The 27,408-nt window shown below is 37.0% G+C and overlaps 1 protein-coding gene across 1 annotated transcript; it reads left to right on the top strand.

Annotated features, from left to right (window-relative positions):
* The first annotated feature begins 4,470 nt into the window (after window positions 1-4,470).
* Window positions 4,471-26,531, top strand: LOC140234302 (ZP domain-containing protein-like). The gene is made up of 11 exons (XM_072314364.1): window positions 4,471-4,592; window positions 8,208-8,338; window positions 11,899-12,150; window positions 13,071-13,208; window positions 13,925-14,278; window positions 14,483-14,658; window positions 15,471-15,710; window positions 16,977-17,113; window positions 19,373-19,472; window positions 20,264-20,426; window positions 26,399-26,531. Exons 2-11 carry the CDS (start codon window positions 8,251-8,253, stop codon window positions 26,518-26,520), a joined length of 1,770 nt encoding a protein of 589 aa, XP_072170465.1. The 5' UTR covers window positions 4,471-4,592; window positions 8,208-8,250; the 3' UTR covers window positions 26,521-26,531.
* Window positions 26,532-27,408: the final 877 nt, after the last annotated feature.

Here is a 27,408-nt window from a genome sequence, read left to right as displayed (position 1 = left end):
GATATCCCGCTTTTCATAACTTGTCTTGCTTTGGGACTTAATGCTATTATCAGAAATACAAAACACCGGTAAATGATCAGATATATCTGTAAAAAGGGCTCCTAAATGAATAACACATGTATCATTTGTAAGTACATTATCTAAAAGAGTGGCAGTTTGTTTTGTGATTCGCGTGGGGCATTGCACAGAAAGGAACATGGATTACAACATCAACATATCTAAAGATTCATTAACATCTTGCACTTTCCCGGCATTCAATGAATTTATGTTAAAATCACCCATGAAATATATCATTTTCTTTTCGTTATGTACAACGTGTAAAATATGAGATAGATAAAAACGAAACTCATCAGTACTTTGATTTGGAGGTCGGTAAACAACGCCAACTATTGACGAATTCTTATAATTTTCAATTTCCACAAAAATACTTTCAATGAAATCATTGTTTACATTTAGATCAATGCGTCTCTTATAGTCAATATCATTTAATACATACATACCAACTCCTCCTCCAAGCTTAGTTTTTCTATGATTTTCTTCAAATCTATAATCATCAGTATTATACAAAGACAATGCAATATTATCATGAAACCATGTTTCAGTTATGCCTACGATAGAGGGCTGTACAGACAGAGAGTCTAAAAACAATGCAACCTCATCATAGTTATGACACAAACTGCGGGTATTCACATGTACACAAAATATCTTATCATGAAATTGTTTGAGTTCAAAATTACTATCTAAAAAATTATTAAATTCATTAATTGTCAAATACGCCTGCGAGAAGACATTCTCCTCAGAGTCAGAAGGAGTTAGATAATCCTTAAGAATACTTAAATCAACATTGTCAAGGCGCTGAAAATGACGGTAATTATTCTTACTGGACATTACAATGAAACAGCGAAAATACACACAGACATAACTACAGAGTGGTTGTTTCCATCCAGCCATTATCCTGTCGTTGCGCACGCGAATTGCTCCCGTAACATAGGTAGGACCTAAATTTCTCATGTGAAGTGCAACGATATATTTGGCTTACGACGAAACAACTGATTTTTTTTTTTTTCTGTCTCTCTCCTCCTCTGTTTCTGCACACACGTCTGTTCTTCTTCTGGACGTACCCGCACCCCACTCCTAAGGGAACTTGCGATGGAGTTTGGGAGGTAAGAGCATTATGCGACATGAGCACGAACCAAGTACTTCAGCCAGGGAGGTGATAACTTCCCACCTCCCTGCTTCAGCACTCTACCCCCTTCAACCCCTTTTCTCTCCCTCATCTCGCCCCCCCCCCAAAAAAAAAAAAAATCTCTCCCCTCTCACCTTTATCACATTTTTTTCACTTTTCTTCCGATGACCAAAACGGGCTTACAATTTACATTCATAGTTTAATTTGAGTTTTGAACATTTTTTCGCAAAAAAAAAAAAATGCGTTCCAGTATTTTCATTTTCCAACGCACTTTCTTTCACCCTAGAGTATGATTCTATTGTTGGCAGATGTTTCCTCATCTATACATCCCGCTTGTCTATATTATGGTGTCGATCAAAGCATTTTTGATGTCCTTATCAATTTGTGATAATTGTACCCACTCCTCAAGAAAAAAGAATGAAAATGAAATAAAACAAGTATTGCCTTCTGCTAGAATTCTTACATTCGGTGTTCCTCGTCTTTGCTGTACTGATTCATCTATCTGATGGTTGTAGAAGAGTTCATGCTGGTGGCGGATTTCAGTAGACGAGCAGTGTACGCTTCTAACCTCAGGAATATCTCATATACAAGACTCCCTGTCTGTGACGCCTGTAGCGCGTGGAGCCTTGACTATGACCCTGTTCGCCAACTTCTCTTCTTGACGTGCCGTGGGAATCCCGGACGAATTATGAGCTCTCACCTCGACGGATCAGACACTACTGTGATTGTCTCAACAGACATAAGAGGTAACATTTGAAAAATAATCAACAAACTTACAGATACAATCATGATTTTCCTTTTTCCATATTTGCTTTTTCGCACAAGGACTCAACAACAAAACAGTTGAAGAGCTGAACGTACGCCTATAATGCTATGAGAAATATGGAAATCTGTCATGACCACAAAGTATCCAGCTATCCAATTTTCTCTAGATGTCGAAGGTTGTGAAAATCAGCTCAATACTTCCTATCAAAATTTCTCATTCGGCATCCATTTTGGATGTGTCAAAACTCCACTGATACAAAAGTTGTCATATCCTTACCCGGATTCAGTATCAGAGTTCGAACCTTTATACCTTTTCGACTGTTCATCATTTATATGGCAATATGTAGGATTACTTCAGATTTTGGTGGCCATTTTGGAGGCCATTTTGAATACTTAAATACCCTTAAGGATGCAGGAGTTCAGCACCCTCGAAATAGGATGAAACCATCAAAAGCACCGCGCAGACAGTAAAACAAGATTTCGCTCCAAATCTGACTTTGGCCCCGAGACCATAGGCCTATAGGCCTAAATGTAATGCCATGTATAGTCCGAAGGTTACGTTGGGTAAATTACACCTGCGGAGGGGGGGGGGGGGGGTGATTGGGGCGATTAGTGGTTTTAATACGGGGGGGGGGCAATTTGGCAACTTATTCCTGACCAGATATCTTGTCAGCTTTTCTAAGTTCGTTATGTAGGCCTATACCTGTCCACACTCTACATTATTTGGGCAAACTCAACCTGCAGGGGCTGTTTTAGGGAGGAGGAGGGGGGAGGGGGATTCTGGGATGGTGTGGCAACCTCTATCCCGACCAGATATTTTCATCATGCAATGAGAATGGTGCCAGTAATTCAGAGGGGTCAACCTTTTGGGCTAAAGTGGGGTGAATTGACCAGTAGCTAGCTCCCACTAATCCCACTCAAATATGCATAGTGCTTAACAAAATTAAAAAGCCCCTCCCAAAGAATCCCCATCAGACTTATTCGATTCTTGTATCCCTGAGGAGTTTTGAAGTGGAATTTTTCACATAGGTTTTACTTGTAAATGATGAATAAATTGAAAATAAAATGAAAGTTCTACCCTATTTGAGGGTGGTAAATCCGAATCTGGTTAAATTAACTCTTATGTGTTTGAAATTTTTGAGATATTCACGATGGCCGCCAAAGTGGCCATCAAAAAATCTTTGAATATGTCAAAACCCTCAAAATTACATTAGACATAAAGTTTTGATAGGAAGAGATGCTGAAAAAAGCATACTCGAAGCTTTACAACGATAACGATGCATAATTAATAGAGATTGACTTTTCTAACCTGTCTAAATTATGGAAAGCATTTACACACTCTGGAGAAGATTTTTATTTAAAAAAAGGCTTTAATGGAAAGGGTCTATTGCACTATTCAATCTCACCACGCTGTACTCTATGTAACGATCGAAAAAACAAAAGCAAAAATCTCCAGGGCAACCGCAATGAAGCGATTATCAAATTGAGCCGACTTTCTGCACACTCTGACATTTCATCATTTACTAATACTAACTTCCAAAGCAGTAGCGTTATCTTTTTAGAAGTTACTGGAGTTGAAAGAGAAGACAGCGTAAAGAATTTCTAAAAGCAAAACGGAGCCTCTGATTCATACCTAATCACACTTCTGCAGAAAAAGGTGTAGTAGAGAAACTGAGAAAAATCCACAACTTCTCATTTGCTTTATGATCGCAAATTTGATAACTTTGTAAAAGAAGAATTGCTTTTTCAGAGTATCAGAATTAAAACTGACTATATGTTCATCCACTTCATTTGAGTCCTCACGTAGGCCTTAAATCTTGGCGACGATTTTTTGTTGGTTTTGTTATAATGGAAGGTCACATATAATACTGGAATTTCTGATTTTAGCTGCATATTGGCGGCCGTCTTGAACATCTCAAAAACCTCAAAGATGCAAGGTTGGCATTCTGTGCCCCCTAAATAGGACTACACCATGAAAAAAACAAAAACAAATAGACATTGGGCACATGGTAAAATAAGCTTAGGGCCAAAATCTTAATTTGGCACCTACTTTTAGATTTAGTTATAAAATCAATGTTAATTCTATCCATGCTATGAACCAGCTCAAGGTTTTCGGCAATGGTGTTCTTATTTCTGGAAGGCGTTATCAATGTAACGAAATTTTGGCAAATGTTTAAGGGACTTCATCGCGAAGATAACAGTCATCAGTGATCATTCATCAAGGTGATTATGAAGGAGATTGCTTTTGTCATTTTTCTCAGTACAAATACCAAATGAATTATGAGAACATGCCAGACAGTTAAGATAGCATACGTATGTTAGCTTATGGGAATGGATATTTATCGTTTTCATCGTTAACATAGTAAATAATTCACTAATTGCTGCGACACTTTTTCTTGTATGCCATAAATCTTGATACAAGTTAAGTTCTGCATAGGCACACGTGACTTTTACATTTTTTTTTTCCAGATCCCTACGGAGTGGCAGTCGATCCCAGAGAGGCCAGGGTATACTGGAGTGATTACCATGCCACTGTTTCCAAAATAGCCGTGGTGAATTACGACGGATCAGGGGCAAGAACTTTAATATCATTACCTCCAGACAGGCACCCATACGGAGTTACCATTAATCCTATAAGAAGGTAGGTCCATTGGAAGAATCACCTATCACATGTGTCGCTTGACTCATTTGCCGAGATTTTACTTCAGTTCATCAGTTTAGGACTATTCAGTGAAAAATAAGCAAATCATTTTTTGCTTGTTTGTTTGATGATTCACTGATGAAACAAGAGAAATAAGACAAGCAAAGAACATTGTGATCATGGAAAAAAAAAACCCCATAATTGATGCAGGGAAGTATGCAGAAAGGGAGAGAAAAGTGAAACATTCCTTTCTAAAAATAGACATGTTCTTAATGATAATAATAATAATAATAATAATAATGATAATAATAATAATAATAATAATAATAATAATAGTGGCTACTTGTATAGCGCACAGGTCCACTTTTCAGTGCTCATGGCGCTTCAAAAATGAAAACATATCACATATTTACATGCATATACATATTCAAACATTTCAACAAATAAGAAAATGGTAAACAAAACAAATACATACCAAATGAAGAATACAACATATACCAATTAAGAATACAATATTGATCCAATATTAATGACATACAGCAATTACAGTCCTCAGTATGAAAGGAACAGACAAGTTTTAAGTTTGGATTTGAATGACTCTGTAGATGACAGTTCCCTTAAATGTGAAAGAATAGTGCCTATTTTGCAGTCAATTGCAGTCACTTTTTTTCGTCCATTTTTTGCCGCACAATTAAGTGTTTTAGGCGTTATCTTTCACGATAATTGTGAGCTTCTCGGAAATTTTCATTCCAATTCGTTATTCGTGCAACAAACATTTCAAAGGAATCAAGCAAGTTTAGTTCAGCATGCATAGGCCTACGATTTATGGTTTGAACATTCAAATTCACTCTATATCATTCAAGTTCTCATCCTTAAAAAACAAAACAAAACAAAACAAAAAAGCCAAATCATCTTTAAACATCTTTAAATGACTGGCCCGAAGATGAATAAAGAAGAACATATATTTTGTGGAATGCCATTTTAAATTCATGTTTGTTTTTTTTTTTTCATTCGAATTTGTTTTCCGTGCAACAATTATTCAAACAAGTCATCTAAACGTTAACGAAAAGGAAAGGATTTAAGGAATCTGCATACGAAATTGACAGAATGTATCATGTGTGCAAAAGAAAATTCAACCACCTCATTCAAATTCTGATAAGAGGCATAATGCTTACCAACTTGGCATTCTTATTCACATACCACATGGTCTAATCACGTCATGTTCGTCTATTATTTGATTCGTCTAATTCCAGTTCGTCTAATATCAATTTTGTTTAATTACTATTTCGTCTGATTTGCACTTGGGTTCCACCCACGATAGGGCTATATCCATTTCGGTAATTTATCGATCAGTCTAATAACCACATGGGCTATTTATCAATTAGTCTACTTGGGGGGCAAACTAGCCAGTTGGTCTAATGACCACTTACTCTAATACCCAATCGGTCTAAATACCATTGGTCATTGAACATTGTTTACGATGTTCACGTTGGCTAGCTACAACGTCAACATAAACTTGTATTAGACTGCTCTCTTCAGTCAAACATGGGACAGTGAAAAAATGCACAAACGACATCTTCAAGCCATCATGCTATGACTATCAATTGATTTTATGATACCAATCTTTGTTGTCCCGAGAATTAATGCCTTTTTAATCAGTTGCGCTAAAACCTCCGACAAACCAGGTACCATTGGCATAGTAGTCAAACGTATGAGCCAAATCCCAGGCGATGAATGTACAAAAATCAATGGAACATGCATGAAGAAATAGACAGATGAAATCACAATTCATTTGACAGGCAAGTGGGTAATATAAATATTATGTATTATTAGCATCTTGTCGAGAAAGAGAGAGTGCTTGAATAAGCCCTGTTGGAAATAAGACCAAAAGAAATTAGACCAAAAAGGTTATGAGCAGAAACGGTGTGTAAACGAAATGCTAATTGGACGATTTGGCTCGTGGACTAACTGGACATTAGGCGAAATGGGAGTAGACTAACTGTCTATTAGACCTCGTGTAATATAGACCAATCAGGTAGTGGACCAAGCGGCATAGTTACCCCAAATATCCAAATAGACCAAATGATAATTAGACTAAATGCAATTTCGACGAACTGGGAGTGGACCAATTGATATTAGAAAATTTAAATCCAAGCAGACGAAATGATAATTAGACCATCTGGCATTAGATGAAATGAATATTAGCCAAATTAGGCGTTTGACCAAGTTTGGATTAGACCAAACGGGCATTAGACGAAATTGATAATAGGCCATAGGTGTTAAGCTGGGAAAAGGACCATCTGACGGTAAACAAAGTGGCAATAAACCCTTGGCTCTTGAACAATTTTTTTTTCACGCAACTCACTTGCATTTTCCAATAAAGGTTAATGAAAAATGGTTCCTGACGGCGTTTCACAGACCAAATAATGCACAAGTTCAATTTCCTCACATTGGTGGAGATGCAGCTAACTCTCGGGTATTCACAATGTCATCCAACACGAACTCGGCTTCACCTCGTGAATGGTACACCGTTCAAAATGCCCTTGGGTGCGCTGCATCTCCACCAATGTGACGAAATTGAAATTGTTCATTATTTGGTTTGTGAAACGGCATACGAACTTTTTTTCATTTACCTCTGTTAAAAAATGCCAGTCAGCTGCATACAAAAAACAAAAAAACCTTGTTCAAGAGCCAAGGGTTTATTGCCACTTTGTTTACTGTCAGATGGTCCTTTTCCCACTTCCCCACTTGTAGAACACCACTACGGCTAAACCCATTTGGCCTACTATTCGTCTAATGTATTATTCGTACTTGGAAGCTCTTGAGCAGATCCTAACTTCATTTCTGACATTCTTGATTTATGTAGTCAGAGACGCCAACTTAATATATATATATATATATATATATATATATATATATATATATATATACATATATACATATGAAGAGTTTGTTTGCAAAAACCGATAAGTCCATTTTTTAAGATTTTGAAGTACGGTCTCTGTCATAAAGTACAAAATAATACCTTTTAAATGATATATTGGTCACTACATATAAAGGTACATTTTTGAAGTTATGGTCAAAAGAAGCAAAATTTTTCTTATTATTCTCTTTATTTTTCTTGACCTTTAATCGCAAATATCTCCATTTGGCAAATATGGACTTATCGGTTTTTGCAAACAAACTCTTCATATATATCTCCTGACAACTAGATTAAAATCATGCAACTGAAACCATATTCCTTCATTTAAATCAAGCATGATTACACAAATGTACTATAGCTACGAAGGGAAACCTGGGCCCCGTTTCATAAATCTTGTTATCAGTGACAAGTTGTCATAGTTGTGTCAAGCTACTGGAAATCCTTGCATCTGATTGGCTGAGAACAAATTTGTCATAGAAATGTGGCAGTTGTCAGGGATAACAAGTTTTATGAAACGGGCCCAAGGAGTCGGTAAAATTTTAGGACTAATGCCCGGCTAGGATTGAATAAACATAACCTCGGCAATGTACGTGTATTAATTAAAACAGGGGGAAAGTATGGACACTAAGAGAGACTTACAGGTGATTCTGAGTACTGTAAAAGTTAGTAAATCTTGGTTTGCTATCTTCCAGAGAACTTTACTGGGGAATCCAAGGCCCAGGAGCCATTCAAAGGATGAACATAGACTCCCTCAACGCTGAACCCGAGAACGTTGTTGAAACTCAAATCATTGCCATTCGTGGTCTCGCCTTTAACCATGAAGGTGTGTACAAACATTGTGTTGCTATCAGACAACTCTTCAAGGGCCTTTTAAAAGGGATATTGTGTTTTGGCACTGAATAACGTTGTATAACGTATTTTTGATAACGTTGTATTTTTCTTTAATATTACCTTATCTTAATTACGGAATTTTAGCATGGGGTAGCGCCCATCAAACTTTATTAGATAAACTATTATTATTACAAAAGAAAGTACTTCGTATTATTTGTGGGGTTTTGCCACGTTCTCATTCAGATTCATTGTTCATTGAATATAAGATTTTAAAAATTAAAGATTTGTTTCTTTTTCAACTGGGCCAGTTCATGTTCAATTATAACACAAATGCTCTTCCCAATATTTTTAATTCAATGTTTCCACGAAATCAATCTTTTCATGATTATCCTACTAGGAGGTCTAATGAGTTTCACTTACCCCTTTTGAGAACCTTATTAGCTCAGAACACATTTATATACATCGGCCCTAAATTTTGGAATTCATTAGGTCCTGAAATAAAAAAAAAAATCTTCATCGTTATACATTTTTAGGCGTAATTTGAAATCTTTTTTGTTAAATTCTAGCTGAGATATTTATTTTCATTACCTATACAGGTTACAGCAAACATGAGGGTCATCATCGGTTATTTAATTCATTATTACGCAGTGAAAAACGGCATTACTAGGCAATGAAATACGGCATGTTATTTGCATAATTTCTACACAGCTGCGTGCAGTCACCAGCTGTTCGAAGCACCTCATCAATTCTCTCTTCCGTTTCTCTTGTTCAGCGTGTAGGCATTTTCTATCTTTCCTCTCCCCCCCCCTCCCCCCTTCTCTCTCATTTCTCTCTCTCTCTCTTTCTTCCTTTCCCTTTCTTCCACTAATTTTGTTTTTGTCCCATTCCGTTCGATTGTATCTCCTTAGTTTAGTTATGCCATGTTGTCGTGGGTAATGTATTTGTAATTGTATGTGAAGTACTGTATTTTTGGAAGATATTCTTGAGTGGTCCACAATCTACAAGCACTGCTTTTTAGTGGACCTCTCAGTTCTCTTTTTTTTTTCTCCTCAAAATATAACTTTGTATTTTCCCGTATGTATACATGATTCATCTATTCTCTATTAGCTTGTTGTATATCGTTAATCCTTCGCACTTTGTACTGTACACATGCTTATGATGGATTTTCTGATTTACCTCGTGTTATGTTTTGTCGGAAAGAAAATGAGAATGAAATAAATGAATTGAATTGAATTGAATTGAATTGAATAAAAATGCAATGCATTTGAATGAATATGACTTAATATGGTATAACATAGGATTTCCCCGTCAATTTCATACTTTTTAATTCAAGTTACTATTCCGAGCATTCGATTTCACGCATTCCAGCTCGCAGCACTGAATCAACAATCAAATTCAAAATCCGGTCATTCGAATTTACTATCGGAACATTCCAATTCACTGTCGGAGCATTCAAATTTAAGAGAGGAGCACGCATTTCAGCAATGAACATTCAAATCCATGTTAAGCTGGCGACGGAATCTCGTCTGTCATTCAAATTCGTAAATAGGCAACCATGTTCCAACAACTGCTGTCAATTTTAAGAAGTCCCGAATTCAGTTAACCTGGGACCGTGTATGTGTGTCTTTTTCATTTAGAATTGAATATATGGGGATTTATGATGAAGATTATTTATTTTGCAGTAGGGTTCTACTTGTTCATTGAAAAACATGAACTCGGGCTTCACGTAATGGGATATACAGGCACATATCCCGCCATAAATAGAGGTTCCATGTTTGAGAGAGTCACAACTCATTCACGTAAAAGATCCCACCTTCTTTATTCATCGCAAAGAGCAGGCTGTTTAACCCGCTAAAGTGATCCCATCCTGAATCCTACTGGACCCCATGGACATGATGGATGACCAGCTATTGCAGCTGAATATGGGCTATCCAGCCATTTTCTTAGACGGAAAATGAAACAAACAAACAAACAAACAGTAGGCATTGTATATAGGCCTACAGACGAGCATAGTACGGAAGGTTGTTTGACACCATCGGGGAAAAATTGACTACATTGAAACTGATAACATGAACTTCGTAGGCCTATACGTCTTGTTTGTTGTGTATTGATATCTTATTGGTTTAATTTTGCGTGACTATATGAGATCATTGTTTGTCAGTATGTCGTTAAACTGATGCATTGTCATTATGTGGTTAGTGTTGGGCGTTGTAAGCATGCAGTGTCATAAAGATTATGATTACATCGTCGTTGTGTTGTTTGTATGCACTGCTGATTGGATTGGACCTTACAATTCAAAACATACTGAGACGAAAAACAAAGAATACGTGAACAGAGAATGATGTGGTACCTTTCAACAATCGTAGTTACACTGTACTATCCAACTCGACGTTCCAATGAATATCATTTACCTCTTCTTCGTACGATTTTAGCCAAGAACACATTTGTGTATACCGGCCCAAGTTATTGGAGTTCCTTGCATTCCGATATTAAAAATGCCCCCTATATATACTCATTTAAAAGGAAACTGAAAATTGTTTTACTGCGATCTTATAATTCTACTGATCTGGATAAACCAGCTGCTATAACCCCTTATCTAAGAACCACGTATTGATAGCTACGTATATTCTCTTATTGTTATACTCATGTAATAACACTAGGATATTTCCGCGATTATATCTCTAGTACATTGTTCTTTCTCGCGTCACTCTCTCCCTCTCTCTCTCTCTCTCTCTCTCTCACTCTCTCTCCATACTTCCAACGAGATCGCTGTCTCTGCTGAACGTTTTTGCCTGTTTTGTCTGTTCTGTTCTTTTCTGTTCTGTTCTCTTACTGTTATGTTAGTTTTGTCTCATTTTGTCTCGTCTCATAGTCAACTCTCTGTTGTACTGTTACTCCTGTTTCAGTCCCGTTTTATGTTTTCACGTGTTTACATGTTTCTGTTTTGTTGTCCTGTCTCTCTAGTGGGCTTCCAGACCTTCTCTTTGCTTTCAACCGAAGTTTTTCTTCCGAGGGGCCCACGTTCTACAGGCTTTGTCTTTTTAGTGGGTCCCTGCATTTTTCGAATTATCCACACTGTTTACTTACTTCAAATCACTTGAGTTTTATGATAATTATTGTAAGGTGCTACAATCATTGTATATTCTTTTTATCCCACATAGTTTTACGCACCTTATTTTCTGTTACAAAAAAAAGAAGAAGTGATGTTTATATGTTCATGTCGAAAAATGAAATAAAACATTGAGTTAAATTGAACTGAATTGAATTGAATAACGAACATTACCCACGCCTACTGGCCAAGGACTATCAAAGAGCGAGAAACATATTTCCAAAGCAGGTAACGAGCTGTGAACCCGGATCGCTTGCTTACAAACCAGATTTGTGTCCACTGCATAGCAGTGGTCCCATGATGATCAGTAAAGAAAAAAAAAAGGTGTAAACAGTTTCTTTTATTGATTTCATAGGAAAGATAAAGAAAGAGAACTGTTGTTTGTTGTCAATAATTATTGTCTCAACCAATGCTCTTCCCATTTCACGTCCGGTTCTATGCAGGCACCAAAATGTATTGGCTTGATTACGAAGCCAACAGGATCGAATCTCTGGATTTGTTGAGTGGCGAAAGAACCCTGTTGCTGACTAGAAGGGGTTTCTTTGGACTCGCCTGGCACAATGGAGATATATACTTGACGGAAATATTCCTTGACGTCATTGCAATAATGAACGACACCTCAGGAGAGGTTCGATACGTCGGTCCTCGGATCTTCGCCAGTGCCTACGACATTTGTGTGGTCTCGTCTCTAAAAGGCTAGATATTGTAAACGGTTTTACCCACTTGTTCGCGAATTATTTTAAATGGGATTATCTTACATTAACAGCCATATTATATCCTCTGACAAGATTTTACGCCTGCTTTACAGTGGCTGATTTCACAATTACTGGTAGCTCGAACTGACACCAAACACAATGTACCAGAGATTCTGTTTTCTGTATGCACCTGTCAGAGAGTGTCTTCGTGTTGTTAAAGGGATCGTACAGTTTTGGTTGAGACCTAATTTCAGGTTTCTAACATTTTTGGTGAGATAATGAAAGAGCATGTAATTCTATGAAGAATTCCACGTTTATTTGATGAAAATTGGTTTTGAAATGGCTGAGATATCCAAAAAGAGCGATTCTAATAAAGTGTGGGACCCACACTTTCTTACGACCGCTTTGTTTTACTTTGGTTTTTTTTTTATGTTTCAGTCATTCCAAACGCGATTTTCATCAAATAAACTTTGAATTCCTCTTATAATGGTATGCTCTGTACTATATCATAAGTGTTTTATTGGTATCTCGCAAAAAGTTAAAAGCCCAATTCTCATCTCCACCAATACTGTACCATCCCTTTAAAGTGGTTCTTGTAACCTTAAAAAATAACAAACCATCAACGACAACAACAAATTGCCTAAAAATACTTAGGCCTATAGGTATAACAGAAGGGGATTACCTTATTAGAATCGTCAATACATTACGCAGTCAAATAATGTCCCTTCTTTATCAGAGAAAAAAAAAAAACTTCCCCAACTTTCGGTTTCGTTTGTCATTATCGTAACTGCTTTGACCATTGAACCATACATGTGTCACAAACGACGTAAAATTAATGCAAGACGTTGGTATATATCGTCTTTAACATTGAAAATATCTATACATATCATTTGTTTAGTGACAGCATTCTTTTTCTACAGACCCATCGCAGTGGACTTGCGATTTCGACAACTTTGGCTCCAATCTTTGTGGGTGGAGTCAAGATTTTCAGGACGATTTTGATTGGCTGAGACTGCCACGCAACGCCAGCAGACAGTCAGAGAATGATCCATCAGTGGGTAAGTGGAAATGCTAATCTTATATCAGCCAATGCTTTCACCATATAAAACCTAGAATATCTACGAAACAATACCCGGATTACAGGGGGATTTTTAACCAGGGCACTCTGTACCTGAGGTACATGTACAATGTACCTGTTATGTATGACTGAAGATTTGAAGTGATTGCGTTTTCTTTCAGAGACATAGGGAGTGACTTTCTAGATTCCCCACAATTCCACGTTGTGAGCATATTCTCCTTGTAAGCTATTGAAACAGAAATTGTCTTTCTTTAATACTGCAAATGCTCGCGAAGGAAAGTACAGTCATGACCCATTTGTTCATAATCAGAGAAAGAGGTATAATCAGTGAATTGCTAAAGGAATATGAAGAGTTTGTTCGCAAAAACCGATAATTCCATATTTGCCAAATGGATATATTTGCGATTAAAGGTCAACAAAATAAAGAGAATAATACGAAAATTTTTACTTCTTTTAACCATAGCTTCAGAAATGTACCTTTATATGTAGTGACCAGTTTATCATTTAAAAGATATTATTTTGTACTTTATGACAGAGGCCGTACTTCAAAATCTTCAAAAATGAACTTATCGGTTTTTGCGAACAAACTCTTCATATATTGCTTGAAGAAACTAATCTGTGACCTACCATCGACACATTTTTTATAGTGTAAATTTTATGTATGTTTGTGTGTGTGTGCGCGCGCGTGTATGTCAGGAGATTACAGTATGTTCATCAACGGCACGACACAGTTTGACGGGGCTCGCGCTAACTTCACAAGTCCCTATACCAACACTGTAAGCGCGACTGCCACCTGTTTCCGGTTTGCCTTCATCATGCCGGGGGCCTCCAACGACACCATGCTCAAACTGCACTTCACGAATCAAAGTTTTTCCTCGGTCATCTGGGTTAAGCGGGGAGACCAGGGAGCATTTTGGCAGCTAGCCGATGTAGTAATCTCTGGACTGGGTGAGGGCCATTTCGTCTTCGAAGGCGTGGTCGGTACTCCAGAGCGTAGCGTCATAGGAGTGGATGACGTCCGATTCGGACCCTGCGATGACCAATACGACGGTAATCATTGATCAGCATTGTGTGTATTTTGGTATTTATAAACCTACTATTACAAATCTATAAGCATCACATAACACATAAACATCTCCGTGCAACTGCAATCAGTATATTACCAGGTGATTCTGTTGTGGTTGTGAAACATCGTCACTGTTACTTGCTATCCTTCGTCTCCTTCACTTTCTCTGTTTCTCTTCTCACTGGCAGCTCCGAAGGTCTCATGTGATAACGGCAGAATGGAAATACTCCTCAAAAGGGAAAACTACAGAGTCTCGGCTCCCAGCCAGATCCGCTTTTCCCGTTCTCGTTGCTATAGTTACGTTGTTAACTCTGACTACGTCGCCCTTTCAACATCTTTCGAAGAGTGTGGAACGCGCATAGCGGTAAATACGACAACGACAGGTGGAAACATGTACCGATAATCAGATAGGATTTATGAAGCTGTTATCAGCTTAATTAGACCTCTTTTTTTTTGTTGACGCATAAGAAAATAGATTTTAGTTGCTATTACTTATTCTGCGATGATATCAACGTTTCTGTGCATGTGACTATTTCCTCTTTAACTGTCAGTCTAAAAAATTGAGACATATTATTTTGAATCAGTCCTGTCATTGTGATTCTGTCATATTCTGTAATTCAGTCACGACCTGCACTGTGAGATGTAAAATGCAAACCTCAAAGTACATAAATTTCAGTGGTGGAAATTGAACCAAAAGATTCTATCCTTCAATTTGATATTGTAAATGTCCTTTGAAAATGTGAATCTATCTCTATCTATTTCTTTTTCATTCATCTACTACAGTAAACAAAACGACACTCTCATGAGGATCGTATGCTGCAATACATTGCAGATAAGAAAAAGTGTCGACTCACAGAACGTGTTAACGATTTCTGGGAGGGTATATTGGACGGGGATATTGACCCCTGGTCATTCAATGTGACCTTGTTCTGACCTGCAGCAAAGTTGAAAAAGGGCGACAAGTAAAATGTTATAGACTATTGCAGCTTCAGACATGCAACGTATATCCATGTCACATGCAAATTTTACTTTTTCTTTCTCCCTTCATCTCTCCCTCTCTCTCCCCTCTCTTTCCATCTTTCTCTCCGTTTCCATCTTCAAGAAGTCACAAAAGCAATCATGTAAATCAATAAAAAAAAGTAACATAACTCTAACACAAAAAATTTGCCTTTTCAGAGTGACGAGGAGAACTTTTTCTTCACGAATGAGATTGAGGATGTGAGCGGGGTTATGCAGAGTTTCGTAGTCAATTGCACGGTGAGGCGCAGGCAGCTCATCCACACCTCATATATCGCCCAGTCGTCTGTGTCCGTCTTCACAATGGTGTTTGGCCTTGGCAATTTCACAATTGCTATTCGACAATTCACTAGTCAAACTTTTGACGTAGCTCTGCCGGAACCGGCTCTCCCGCAACAGGTACCCTGCATCAGCTTGTACGACTAATTTAAGTTAATCTGATCAAAAGAGCATTACCATGTGAAGGGACTCTTATGTTGCAATACCTGTGGTAAATTTGAAATTGTACTGTCAATTACATAAGAATGGCTGATGACTTCGTTAAACCCTTTTCACCAGGAGACTTATATGCAGCTGTAGTGTCAGTAGCGTGCTGCTCTAGAGAGCTTCTTCTTCTCAAAGGAATCCAAATCTCAAAATCTAACTGAGGATTGACAATCGATCAAAAAATCAGGCATTTTTCAAGTTACGGAGCCATCATCGCTGGATAAGGAGACTATTACACTTCATGACGTCATTATTCACGGAAATTATAAAGAAAATGTAGAGAAAATTAAACATATTTTCACTTTTCTAGCATGATGAACCAACAATCCTCCTCATTGTTTACAAGATATGTAATAATCTTACCCCATCTTATCTGAAAGACTTAATTTCCTTCCGCTCCTCCACTTCAACCCGTTCTCTCCGTTCTTCCTCCACTCTCCAGTTATCACGTGGTCCCCGCACCAGTACCCGTTATGGTGATGGGGTTTTTTCAGTTATTTCCCCACTTCTTTAGAATAAACTCCCTCTTTATATTCTTAATGTTGAAAATGTTGATAGGTTCAAGTCATTGTTGAAAACGTATCTTTTTACACCTTAATTCTGTTGTTGCTGTCGTTGTATCGTAATATGTACATATACCGCTATATCTTATTTTTATGTTATACTTTCTTTTTTTCTTTTTCCGGATTGATGCGCATAGAAACATCAATATTAAGCGCGATATAAATGTTATTCATTATCATTATCATTAACATCTGATTTCATCGTACATCTTTTAGAAAGCGGAAGGAATTTAAACATATTAACGATCTTATGTCAACAATAAGTTGAAGGAATGTGCTCTTTTCATGCTGATATTTTTTTCTCTTTTTCTGGAATTCTTCCAAGATTTTCTTGATATAGTTGTCCATAATGACGTCATGAACTCTGGTAGTCCTCTTGTCCACCAACACCGGCACCGAGACTTTACAAATACATACCTCTTTGAAAAATGGATTGTCCGATTTTCCTCAAACTGTCATTAATAAGTTTCACGATTGCTGTTTTCTCTCACTCCACGTTGGTTTCATTTAAAGACTGGTAGAGTGAATCGGCAGCGTTTCATTTTGATACCCCTATGTCATGGGATTACCTTGACTACTTATCATATCAATGTTTCTCTGAATCAAAACTATCAAGGTGTTTGAAGGCAATACTATCTACCTTGGCACAACAATCGCATCCCTAAAGAACCTGTACGTCTTCAACGAGCGTTGCTGGGCGACGCCTTCTCCGGACCCAGCAGATCGGAGTTACCGGGATCTGATAGAAAACGGGTCAGTCGATACGTACAAATGATTTCAATATATCAGTATAATGGAAAAGAGCAACGTTTCTCAAATACATCTTAGTTATATGTAGAGTGACTGTTCAAACTACGCATTTCAAATATTTTTTTTTCAAAAAATTCATGAATTCAGTTTGTAAGATTCCTATAAGGTATTTTTTGATAGGTTTGCAAGTAGAGGAAAACTCGAGCAAGGTTAGTTGTTAGTTAGTTGAATAGCAAATAAACTTTCATGAGAAAAGTGAGTGTAGAAATTACCCGGCCTGTACGATAATGGATAAACAATGTCATTCAACATAATCTTAGGCCCCAGTCACATTATGCTCTGCGTCCGCGGCGTTACCTTCAAAAAAGTCATTTTTTCGGCGGTCTCCCGCGGATCACTTGTCGTCACCGGAACATCTTTACGGAGTGATACGGACAGATACGACCAAATGCGAATACTTGCGGATAATCTTACGAACTGGCACGTAATTTGTTCTTTCAACTTGCGTAATCTTCCGATTAGTTTTGAGCACTTGCGGAGAGTTGCGAATATTTCCAGAGAGTTGCGGATATTTTTTGATAGTTAGGCCCCAGTCACATAATGCTCTGCGTCCGGAGTTACGTCCAAGAAAGTCATTTTTCCTGCGGACTCTCGCGGATCCCTTGCCGTCACAAGAATTTCTTTACGAAAAAAAAAAGAGGAAAAATGCAGGCGATATGGACAGATACGATCAGATGCGGACACCTGCGTCCACTTGCGGATAATCTTACGATTTGACACCTTATTTGTTTTTTCGACTTGCGTAAACTTCCGAATACTTCTGAATACTTGCGGAGAGTTACGGATAGTTACAGATTGTTATGAATAATTATGGACAATACGGTTTTCTCTGACCATCCCTGCTTAGTTAGTGTATTATGACAACAAGGTTATCACATATCGGACTGTCTCATATTGTAGACTAATAGGGAAAAGCTGAAATTATGTCACGTAAAACTTGTGAAGACTTTTTGTATTCCTTTAATTTGTCTTACAGCAATAGAAGAAAAATGAAATTTTGAACTCCAAGTTTGTATTGATTCTGTGCAACTCAAATATGAATATACATCATCAATGTCCAGTATACGTAGCATAATTATACCACAAATGAAATATGAAATAGATCAATAAGTTAAACAATAGTGTAAGAAAAAAATAAATTACAGTCATGGAATAGACAAACTTTGATTTAGCTGTAAATGTACATCGATAGTCATGACTTACTGGGTTATGTTAAGGAGACTAATATAATAAAGTTACCGTAATGCTTGATAAGTTTCCAGGTATAGAAAGATAAACATCGAACACCCTCCATTTTCAAAATACAAAATAAAAAAAAGAATGTAATACACATTCCATGAAGTGTAAAGTGGTTAGGACTTTATGGAAATACAGTCGTTCTCATTTTATATAGTAACTGTTTATCACTGCCCCACATCCTCCCCGGCCAGAAAAGTAAATGAAATGCTGTAACCTCATTCTGTACCAAAAATAACATACATTTAGAGAGTGCAAGAAATAAGTTCAACACTAAGGGTCAACAATGTCATTTGTATATGGGTGCCACTTAGAATTACCATTTGTGGAAGAAATTTAAGTTATTCCTTTAAATAAATGCGCTGCAGCTTGGCAACATGGGTTGTGTGGTTTCCCACGTGTTTCTGTTCCAATGGGAGTGGATAGAGGAAAACGTGGAAGGACATAATCGTCCGCAGCATCCGTAACTGTCCGTAAACTTCCGTAAGCGGACGAAAGTGTGGTGATACGTTAACTTGCGATTAATTTCGGATACTTACGGTGGACGCAAATGAACGCAAATGGACGGGAGGTAAAATCTTTTGCGGATGGTCTGCATCCAGGTTATGGATAGTTACATTCAGTTACGGATAATTACGTTTAGTTACGATTACTTACGTAAGTCTGCATACGTGGAGTCCCTCTGAGAAATTTTGAACATTTCAAAATTTCGCAGGCTTGGCGCCGTCATTTTATGTTTCTTTGCGGATTAATTACGGAAAGTTACGTCTACGTACGTCCCTACGGATGCTTTCGTCCACGCTGCGTCCCCTTGCGTCTACTCATCCGTATCAATCAGCTTCGGACGTAACCCATCGTGAAGCACTGTGTGACTGGGGCATAAGTCGTTCCAAAACACTTTTAATGGAGTCTGCTGACATAATGATTTCTTAACATTACTGAGCATGAAATCTAAATTCATTGCAGACTGGCTGTATCGACGAACGTGGAAATCTATGACATCATCAACTCAACTGTGAGGGCGTTTTCCGTCAGGACCTTTAAGATCAATCGCGTCACAGATGTGGTGAGAATCTTTCACCGTTTATTTCCATGATCACGTCGCATTGCGATGATGAACGTGATGGATATGATTGTAATAACAATAATATCGTAATTATGGTGAATGAACTACTTCTCTGTTTAGGCATAGATAGTCCTGATTTTGGAGACAAAGAGGTAGCAAAGTAGGTCCCCTCCTACTTGTCTTGACAGCAATATTTAACATCATGGATCTCAATGCCTCCAACATTTGGACGTACTGAATCTTTTCTTTTTTTTTGGGGGGGGGGGGGGGAGGGGGAAGTCATCTTGCTTGGTTAACATTGTCCTTGACTATTGTAAGGGCGCTTCTTTTTCAGGATACTAACTACAATTATTGATAAAGCTAATAACTCGTCAGCCCAACTCCTCTTCGTATGACATATTTTTGAGAAAAGGGCACTTAAAGCTGTCAATTAAAAATAAGTGAAAGATCGGCAGTAGATAATGGGGCCTGTCATAGTATTTCAAAGAAAAAAACAACAACATCAAACTACAGGTTAACCAGGTTGAAGTCTTTCATTCTCTCACTTATTTTACTCACATCAGGACGATAGGACCCTATTGTAGTTGCCGTGTTATTTTATCAAGACCACAGAGAAAGACTTATAACCGTTTGGTCATCAGATCGATCCAAGTCCTGCAGACGGAATTTTGAAAACTGTTTCTAAAACTTTATTTGTTATATTCTGTCTAATAATATGTCTGGTTTCACTCGACATTGAACTTAGGCTTGTTTATTTTTGTTTTTTGTCTTTCAATGGATTAATTTGACAGACATACATCCACTGTAACGTCCTGGTATGCCAGCAAAACGATCGATTGGAAAGTTGCCATACTTCGGACCGTTCTGTCCCACGTGCCAAAAGGTATTCGAATGGGAACCCTGCTAACGCTTACCTCCTGTCAAGCGGACCATTCTTTCTCAAGAACGACAAAGGTTTGATATCAAAAGTATAAAACATGTTGTTTCGCATCATTGAAAGCTGCATTTACATATTCCATAGAATGACGCAACAAAAGGAGAAAGAGAAGGAAAGAGTAACAAAGAAGACGTATCGAAAGAAGAGGAGACTTACTGTGATCCTAAATAGAAGAGGGTATACATTATACAAGGTAGTGGAGTATGATAATAATCAAAGGAGAATAAAACTCAATTATAATGTGAATTGAGAGAATGCAGCAAAATTAGTAGCACACATCAGTGAGAGATTGAAGAAAATTGAAAAATCCGTTGAAAAGTCATGAATTACACAGGTTCGGTGCTACCATCGCTGAATGAAAAGACTGCAACAATTATGCTATTGTCGAAAACGGAAATAGATTTGATATTGAAATTGGACAATATATCATGCGTACATAGGACCCTATCAAGGAATATTGGTGTACTCTGGAAGATGAAAAATCTTTTATCTGAACGATCCCGGAATATCTTATACAATTCTTTAAGTTTGCCTCACATATTGTATTCAAATATTGTATGGGGAAATTGTAATGTATTACTAAACTGAATCCATTGTATTTACTCCAAAAGCGCGCCATTCGCATTTGTATTTGTATTTGTATTTATTTATTTACCACTTGTGGGATGGATAGCCCTTTCAGCAAATTGCTGTTTTTCGAAGGGGTCCAACCAAAGTAAAACAACATAACAATACACAAAACATTCAATATTGGAGAGTATTAAAAAAAAAAACAACAAAAGGAAAAAAATGACTGTACAAGAAATACACAAATTTAGCTGAAACAGTAAACAAATATAAATATACGCGAGGTACATGTAAGGAAAAAAAGAACTCAAACAATAAGGAGCAAAAAAAAAACAATCAGAGGTAGGGAGGAGAAAAAAAAAGAAGAGAGAGAGAAAAAAAATGAGCTAAGCAAAAATAATATCTCGTACATTTTTTTACCAAATCAAAATGCCATAAACTCAATAATGTAAAGCATTCAATGCAATTGGAATGGTCTTCAAATAACGTTTAAAACTCTCAACTGAAACAAATTTGCCATATATCTAGGTCATTCCATAATTTTGCGCCACGATAGATCAAAGATCGTATACCATAATTAGTTTTGGGTTGGGTGAGTTTGAGTTTATGTTTGCCAGATCTCGTTACATATGGGGTTTCACGCACATGAAACATACTGCTTAAATATGATGGACAAAAATTATGGGTTATTTGGTACATAATGGATGCTGAGTGCTTTCTCCAACGCACACTAAGTCTTTCTAGTTTAAGTACATCATACAACTTTTGCGAAGGAAATAAATAATCCACAGTACAATCCGAAGTGGCCGATTTTGTAATACTTGTAATTCATTAAGATAGGACTTGTATGTGTTTGCCCAAACTACATCGCAGTAGTCAAAATTAGGCTGAATAATTGATTTGTAAAACAATAATGCCGTGCGTCTATCAATATACAATCTTATTCTACGAAATAGATATAACAACTTTAACACTTTTTTCTTCACATAAATAGTATGTTGTTTCCAACATAAATTCTGATCAATAATAACACCTAAGTATTTACAACATTCATTTCTCTTTATTTCATTATCATCTATATAAATATAACAACTGTTAAGTACTGTTTGGTACTTTTTCAATCGCTGATGTGTACCGAGAAACATTACTTCACATTTCTTTGCATTCACGGTGAGTTTATTTTGTTTAAACCAGCTGGATAACCTAAGCAAATCAATATTCAATTTCCTGGTAATATCAGTTGGCTCTTTCGATGCAGTAAACAAGCAGGTTTCGTCTGCGTACAAAGATAGCTCGCAATGATTTACATTGTATGGCATATCATTAACAAAAATAGAAAATAATAAAGGGCCTAGAAGTGAGCCCTGGGGTACACCACATTTCAAATCAGATGCAGTAGATATATAACCATTCACAGACGTATATTGTTTTCTATCTTCAAAATAATTTCTGAACCACCTCAGTGCATGTTGGCCAAATCCATACATTTCTAACTTCTGCAATAATATGCAATGGTCGACAGTATCGAACGCTTTCTTGAGGTCGATTGTCACAAGACCAACAATATTACCTTTATCAATCGCATCCAGCCATTTTTCTGTTACGTTTAATAATACTGTTTGCGTTGAGTGCATTGGTCTAAAACCTGATTGACATTCTGTTAATATCTGATTTTCATTCAAAAATATATTAACTTGATTATATACAACCTTTTCCATTACTTTGCCCAAAATCGAAATAACAGATATAGGGCGATAATTTTCAATGTCTGATTTGTCACCGCCTTTGTAAATTGGAGTGATGCGTGCGCACTTCCACTGACTAGGTATAATACCTAGTTGCAGTGACTGGTTAAGAACGTGTGACAGTGGGGGTGCAATAATGGAGGCTATTGGTTTCAGGAGCTTTGCGGGGAAATTGTCTGGTCCAGTAGATTTATTCAATGGGAGGTTCCGTAGTATTTCCTCAGTGTCTTTGGGCAATACCTTGTCAAAAAGGAACTTATTGGTAAACAGTTGGGGTGTTTGGGGATACCTTATTTTCTTCTCCGCAGAGTCAGATGCACTGTGTAGATTAGAACCTATGGTACAAAAATAATCGTTAAATGCATCTGATAATTCTTGTCCAGTTAGATGCTTATCATTATGAACAACAAAAATGGTTTGACTTTCCCTCTTTTTTTCAGGTGCTAAGTATCTTCGGGTTTTCCATACATTTTTCACATTAGAAGCAGCCGTTTCAATCTTAGTCGAAATAAAATTACATTTTGCTTGACGAATTTTGCTTGTAACCAAGTTTCTACTCTTCTTATAGTTATCCCAGTCACACTTTAATGTAGATCTTCTGGCCCGGGCTTTCAATTTATCTCTTTCTTGCATCAATCTCAAAATACTGTCGGTCATCCAAGGTGAATCTCTTTGCTTAATACGCCTTTTCCGTAGTGGTGCATGTTTATCAGCCACAGTCATAATCGCAGAAGAGAAAATAGAACAGGCCTTTTCCGGATCGTTCGATTGAAATACACAATCAAAATCAATGTTATTAACATCATTAAAGAAAAGTTCTTCATCAAAATGTTTAAAACTTCTTCCGGTTTTATATTTATGCTGCCCAGTGCTACGACATTTGGACCTTCCAACAACACAGTATATCATATAATGATCACTAATAGACGTTTCAATTACTCCACTGTCACATATTTTGTCGTCACTATTACTAAATATAAGATCAACTGTTGTCGTAGTACTTTGAGTTACTCTTGTGGGCTCATGAATTAACTGTGTAGCATTAAAGGACTCCATGATATCCACAAGTTTTCTCGTGTGCCAGGGTATACATGTACTCTTCACGTCACAATTCAAATCTCCCAATAAATAATAGGACATTTTCAAATCATCAATTTTCATCATTACTTTTTCAAATTCCACAAACAAATCATTACTCGAATTGGGAGGTCTATACCAACACATTACATAAAACGATTTTTGCAACTCAAGTTTTACTTCTATTACAATCAATTCCAACTTATCATATATATCAAATTCATCCTTACGTACAAAAATTATATTGTCTTTTATGAATACAGCAACGCCACCACCTTGTCTATTTCTATCACGCCGTAATAATGTGTAACCAGGTGTACTAATTTCACCATCATCAACCACAGGAGATAAGTGAGTTTCACTGAGAGTTATTATATCCATATCAGATGCAAGAGCAAAATTTCTAACTTCATCGATATGTTTCATCAACGATGCACAATTCAAATGAACAATCTTTAGGCCCTTTTGAAATTGTAAATTACTAATCTTACTCTTTACTTTATCTAATTCTTCAGTTGTCACTGCAATTGGCTCAGCGACCGTGTTTGTAGATTCTACTTCAATACAAGAGCTAAGAGAGTCACCAAACGGCAACATTTTCCAGAGACATACATCGCATGCCCAATCATCATTTGACTCAAAAAAAGATCGTGATTCGCTAGAACATTCAAAATGACCCCAACAATTGCAAAGAGTACACAACATAGCATTTTGGCTATTTTTCACTGATTTTTTACAGAAAATACAAGGATATCTAGGAGGCATAGCAAAAAAAAAAAAAAAAAAAAACTCACATTACAAATAAATCAGGGTAAAATAAAAACAGTGCAGAACATCCCAATTTCAAGTATATGGGTATTATATGAATTGGAATATATGAAAAAGCAAACAATAGATCGGCTTTTAGCTTCACACGATAGGGTTACAGGGCATTCAAGTCACTCTGAGTTCGAATGACTCTGTTCATTGTCTTTCCGTTTGTTGCCTTCATTTTCACAATGACACGACCATCACTTGACCACACAGAGAGGACACTTGTTTCCTCCTTGCGCTGTTGAGCAACTGCAAGTTCGCTTTAGTTAACTGTTCTTGTACCACGATGTTTGAACCTTTTAGTAGACGACGATGTGAGATGACCGCGCATCATTACTAATTCTACATATTCATCTCATATAGACCCTTTTCTTCATCTTTTGAATACTCTGAAGCTTCATGACATCAACATTTTACAATTAGGTATATTCATGTACATGTACGCAACAAATTAACTTCCCTCTTTACTTCATAATATATTTCACTTAAATTCGAATGTACACACATATCCAACTTGCCGTTCGACAGACTTTCACCTTGTGAGCCCCAAAACTGTATTAGCTCAGAAATCAATTAGACATTACTGTCTCGATGTCTGGAACAACCTATCTGATCATCTAAAACAGTGTACTTAACTTTGTTTTCCTTTAAGGCTCATCTAAAAAGGTATCTATTATCGAAGTATGTTTCCAGTTGTCTTTGATCAATGTATGTATTTTTCATTTTTTTTTCTCAAGTCCCAGTCAGCCCTGACCCATACAAAAAGTCCTTCGATTTTGTCCACCCCCTCCCGTTCTTTTCGTTGATAATGACTTGACAGGGGGCACTTATTTGTATATTGTATACCTTTCAGAAAAACGCACACCTAACCCCCAAAATATGCATACTTTAGCACTCAATCTCTCTCGCACTGTCACTTGCACCCACGACGCACTGTCACTCGCACACACCTACACTTCTATTGTCTATCATACCAGTATTCAATGGTGCTATGTGCTTTTTTTCTTTCAAGCGCCAAATCACTGTTTTTCTTCTCCGTTGTTGTTTTTTTTTCTTTCTTTAGGAAAATGTGTTTTGTTTATCAAGATTGAGAGTTTTATGAGTACATTTATAATTGGTGTTGTATTACATTAGTATTACATTCATAGATCGGGTCTCATCCACGTCTAGCTCTGCTTATGATGATGGTCTTCTGTACTGATTTCTCCTTTGTTCATAAATACAGTATGCCTTAATATGTTGCTTTAATTCATATGTCATTACAGACTAATGTTGTTATGGAAATGACATATCTTGTATTGATTAGTATGTTAAGCTCTCCTTTTTTTTTGGCATACTCTGTATTGCTTTGTTTTCATTTGTTATTGTATTTGGAGAAAGAAAATGCAGAAATAAACCCAAATAAACCAAACCAAACCTCAGGGCTGTGCGACGGAAAACATGCGATATTCATTTTTGCTCAAATAAACTTACACTGTTGGACAGCCACATAACACTTTTAGCTTAATGTAACGTGATGGGCTGTCGACCAATCGGATAGCTACATTCTTTTTAGGTGCCGTATATCACTGGAGATTGCCGTATCAGAGATTGACGTTACCATTAGCAATACTACTGAAAACAATTTTGGTACTCTTAATTCTAATTACAATACATGCTTTCCGTGGTAATTGACTCACTTTTTTATATCATTTAACAGAAGGTAGAGAGTTTCGTTATGGGAGAAGTAAGTTAAAAATGTTGGTCTCCTTTTTGACTCTTTGGTCTGTGTTGCTCTAACTGCCCAGGAATATCCGTGAGTTCGGTGGCTGTATACCTAACGCTGTCCGCCATGTTCATGATGTTGGCCTGCATTGCATCCCTAGTGGGTGTAATCCTCTATCAACGCCGTCGGATCACCAGGAACTAAAGGCTGGCGAGGCGAGATGTTTTTGAATATGAATATTGCCGATTCTACAGAAAATTATGCATGACCTAGAACGGTAGATCAAAATTAATACGTTTATCAGACGTCTGCTGCATGTCGTGCATGGGCGTGTGAAAAACAAAAACAAGAACAAACTTCATGGTAAGTTATGTCTACACAAGATATCGCGGACATAAAATAAGGTACTTCTCTGAATACTCTTTTAAGGTTACAGCAGTGTAAGTGTATGCATTATTGTCGTTGTTACTGTGGGCATTTATGTCGGAGTTAGCATACATTACGAACACATCTTGACAATAATACTTGCAGTGTGTACGTCTGGTATCTAATTTTGTGTAAGGATTTTATATTTACTTATTTGTATGTACGTAGCGATTCAACCTTTAACGAGGTCGAAGGACGTCATATAAATACATGTCTTATGATAATGATATATCGACTGACAAAACTATGCTCTGAAAACAAAACAAAAACGTAGCGAAAGAAATACGAGGGTCGTACCACTGGATGAGATGTAGGCCTACTTGGTTTTGTTGGTTGTTGGGAGCATGGAAGAAAGGGGTAAAATGTTCTTTGGAAATATTGCTTTTGATTGTATGGATATCCGACTTGAAATTGTTTCTTACATTTTTTTTTCCAAGGTGACTGATATTGCGTTCATATCAATTGCACATATTGTTACTTATCTAACTACCAAGATGTGTGTTTTTTTTTATTGACCTTTTATGCGCTGACAAGGTGATCAATGCAATCACTTTCTCCTTGATTTTTACTTTATCTTCTTGGAATTCTTTGATTCCTTTTTGTGTGTTACGTTTAATATTACACATGGAGTTAATTGTTTTGGATTAACGTGTTCAGTATTGTAGT

This window comes from Diadema setosum, chromosome 10, assembly GCF_964275005.1.
Source record: "Diadema setosum chromosome 10, eeDiaSeto1, whole genome shotgun sequence".
Taxonomy (NCBI): domain Eukaryota; kingdom Metazoa; phylum Echinodermata; class Echinoidea; order Diadematoida; family Diadematidae; genus Diadema; species Diadema setosum.
This window is presented reverse-complemented; position numbering and strand designations above follow the sequence as displayed.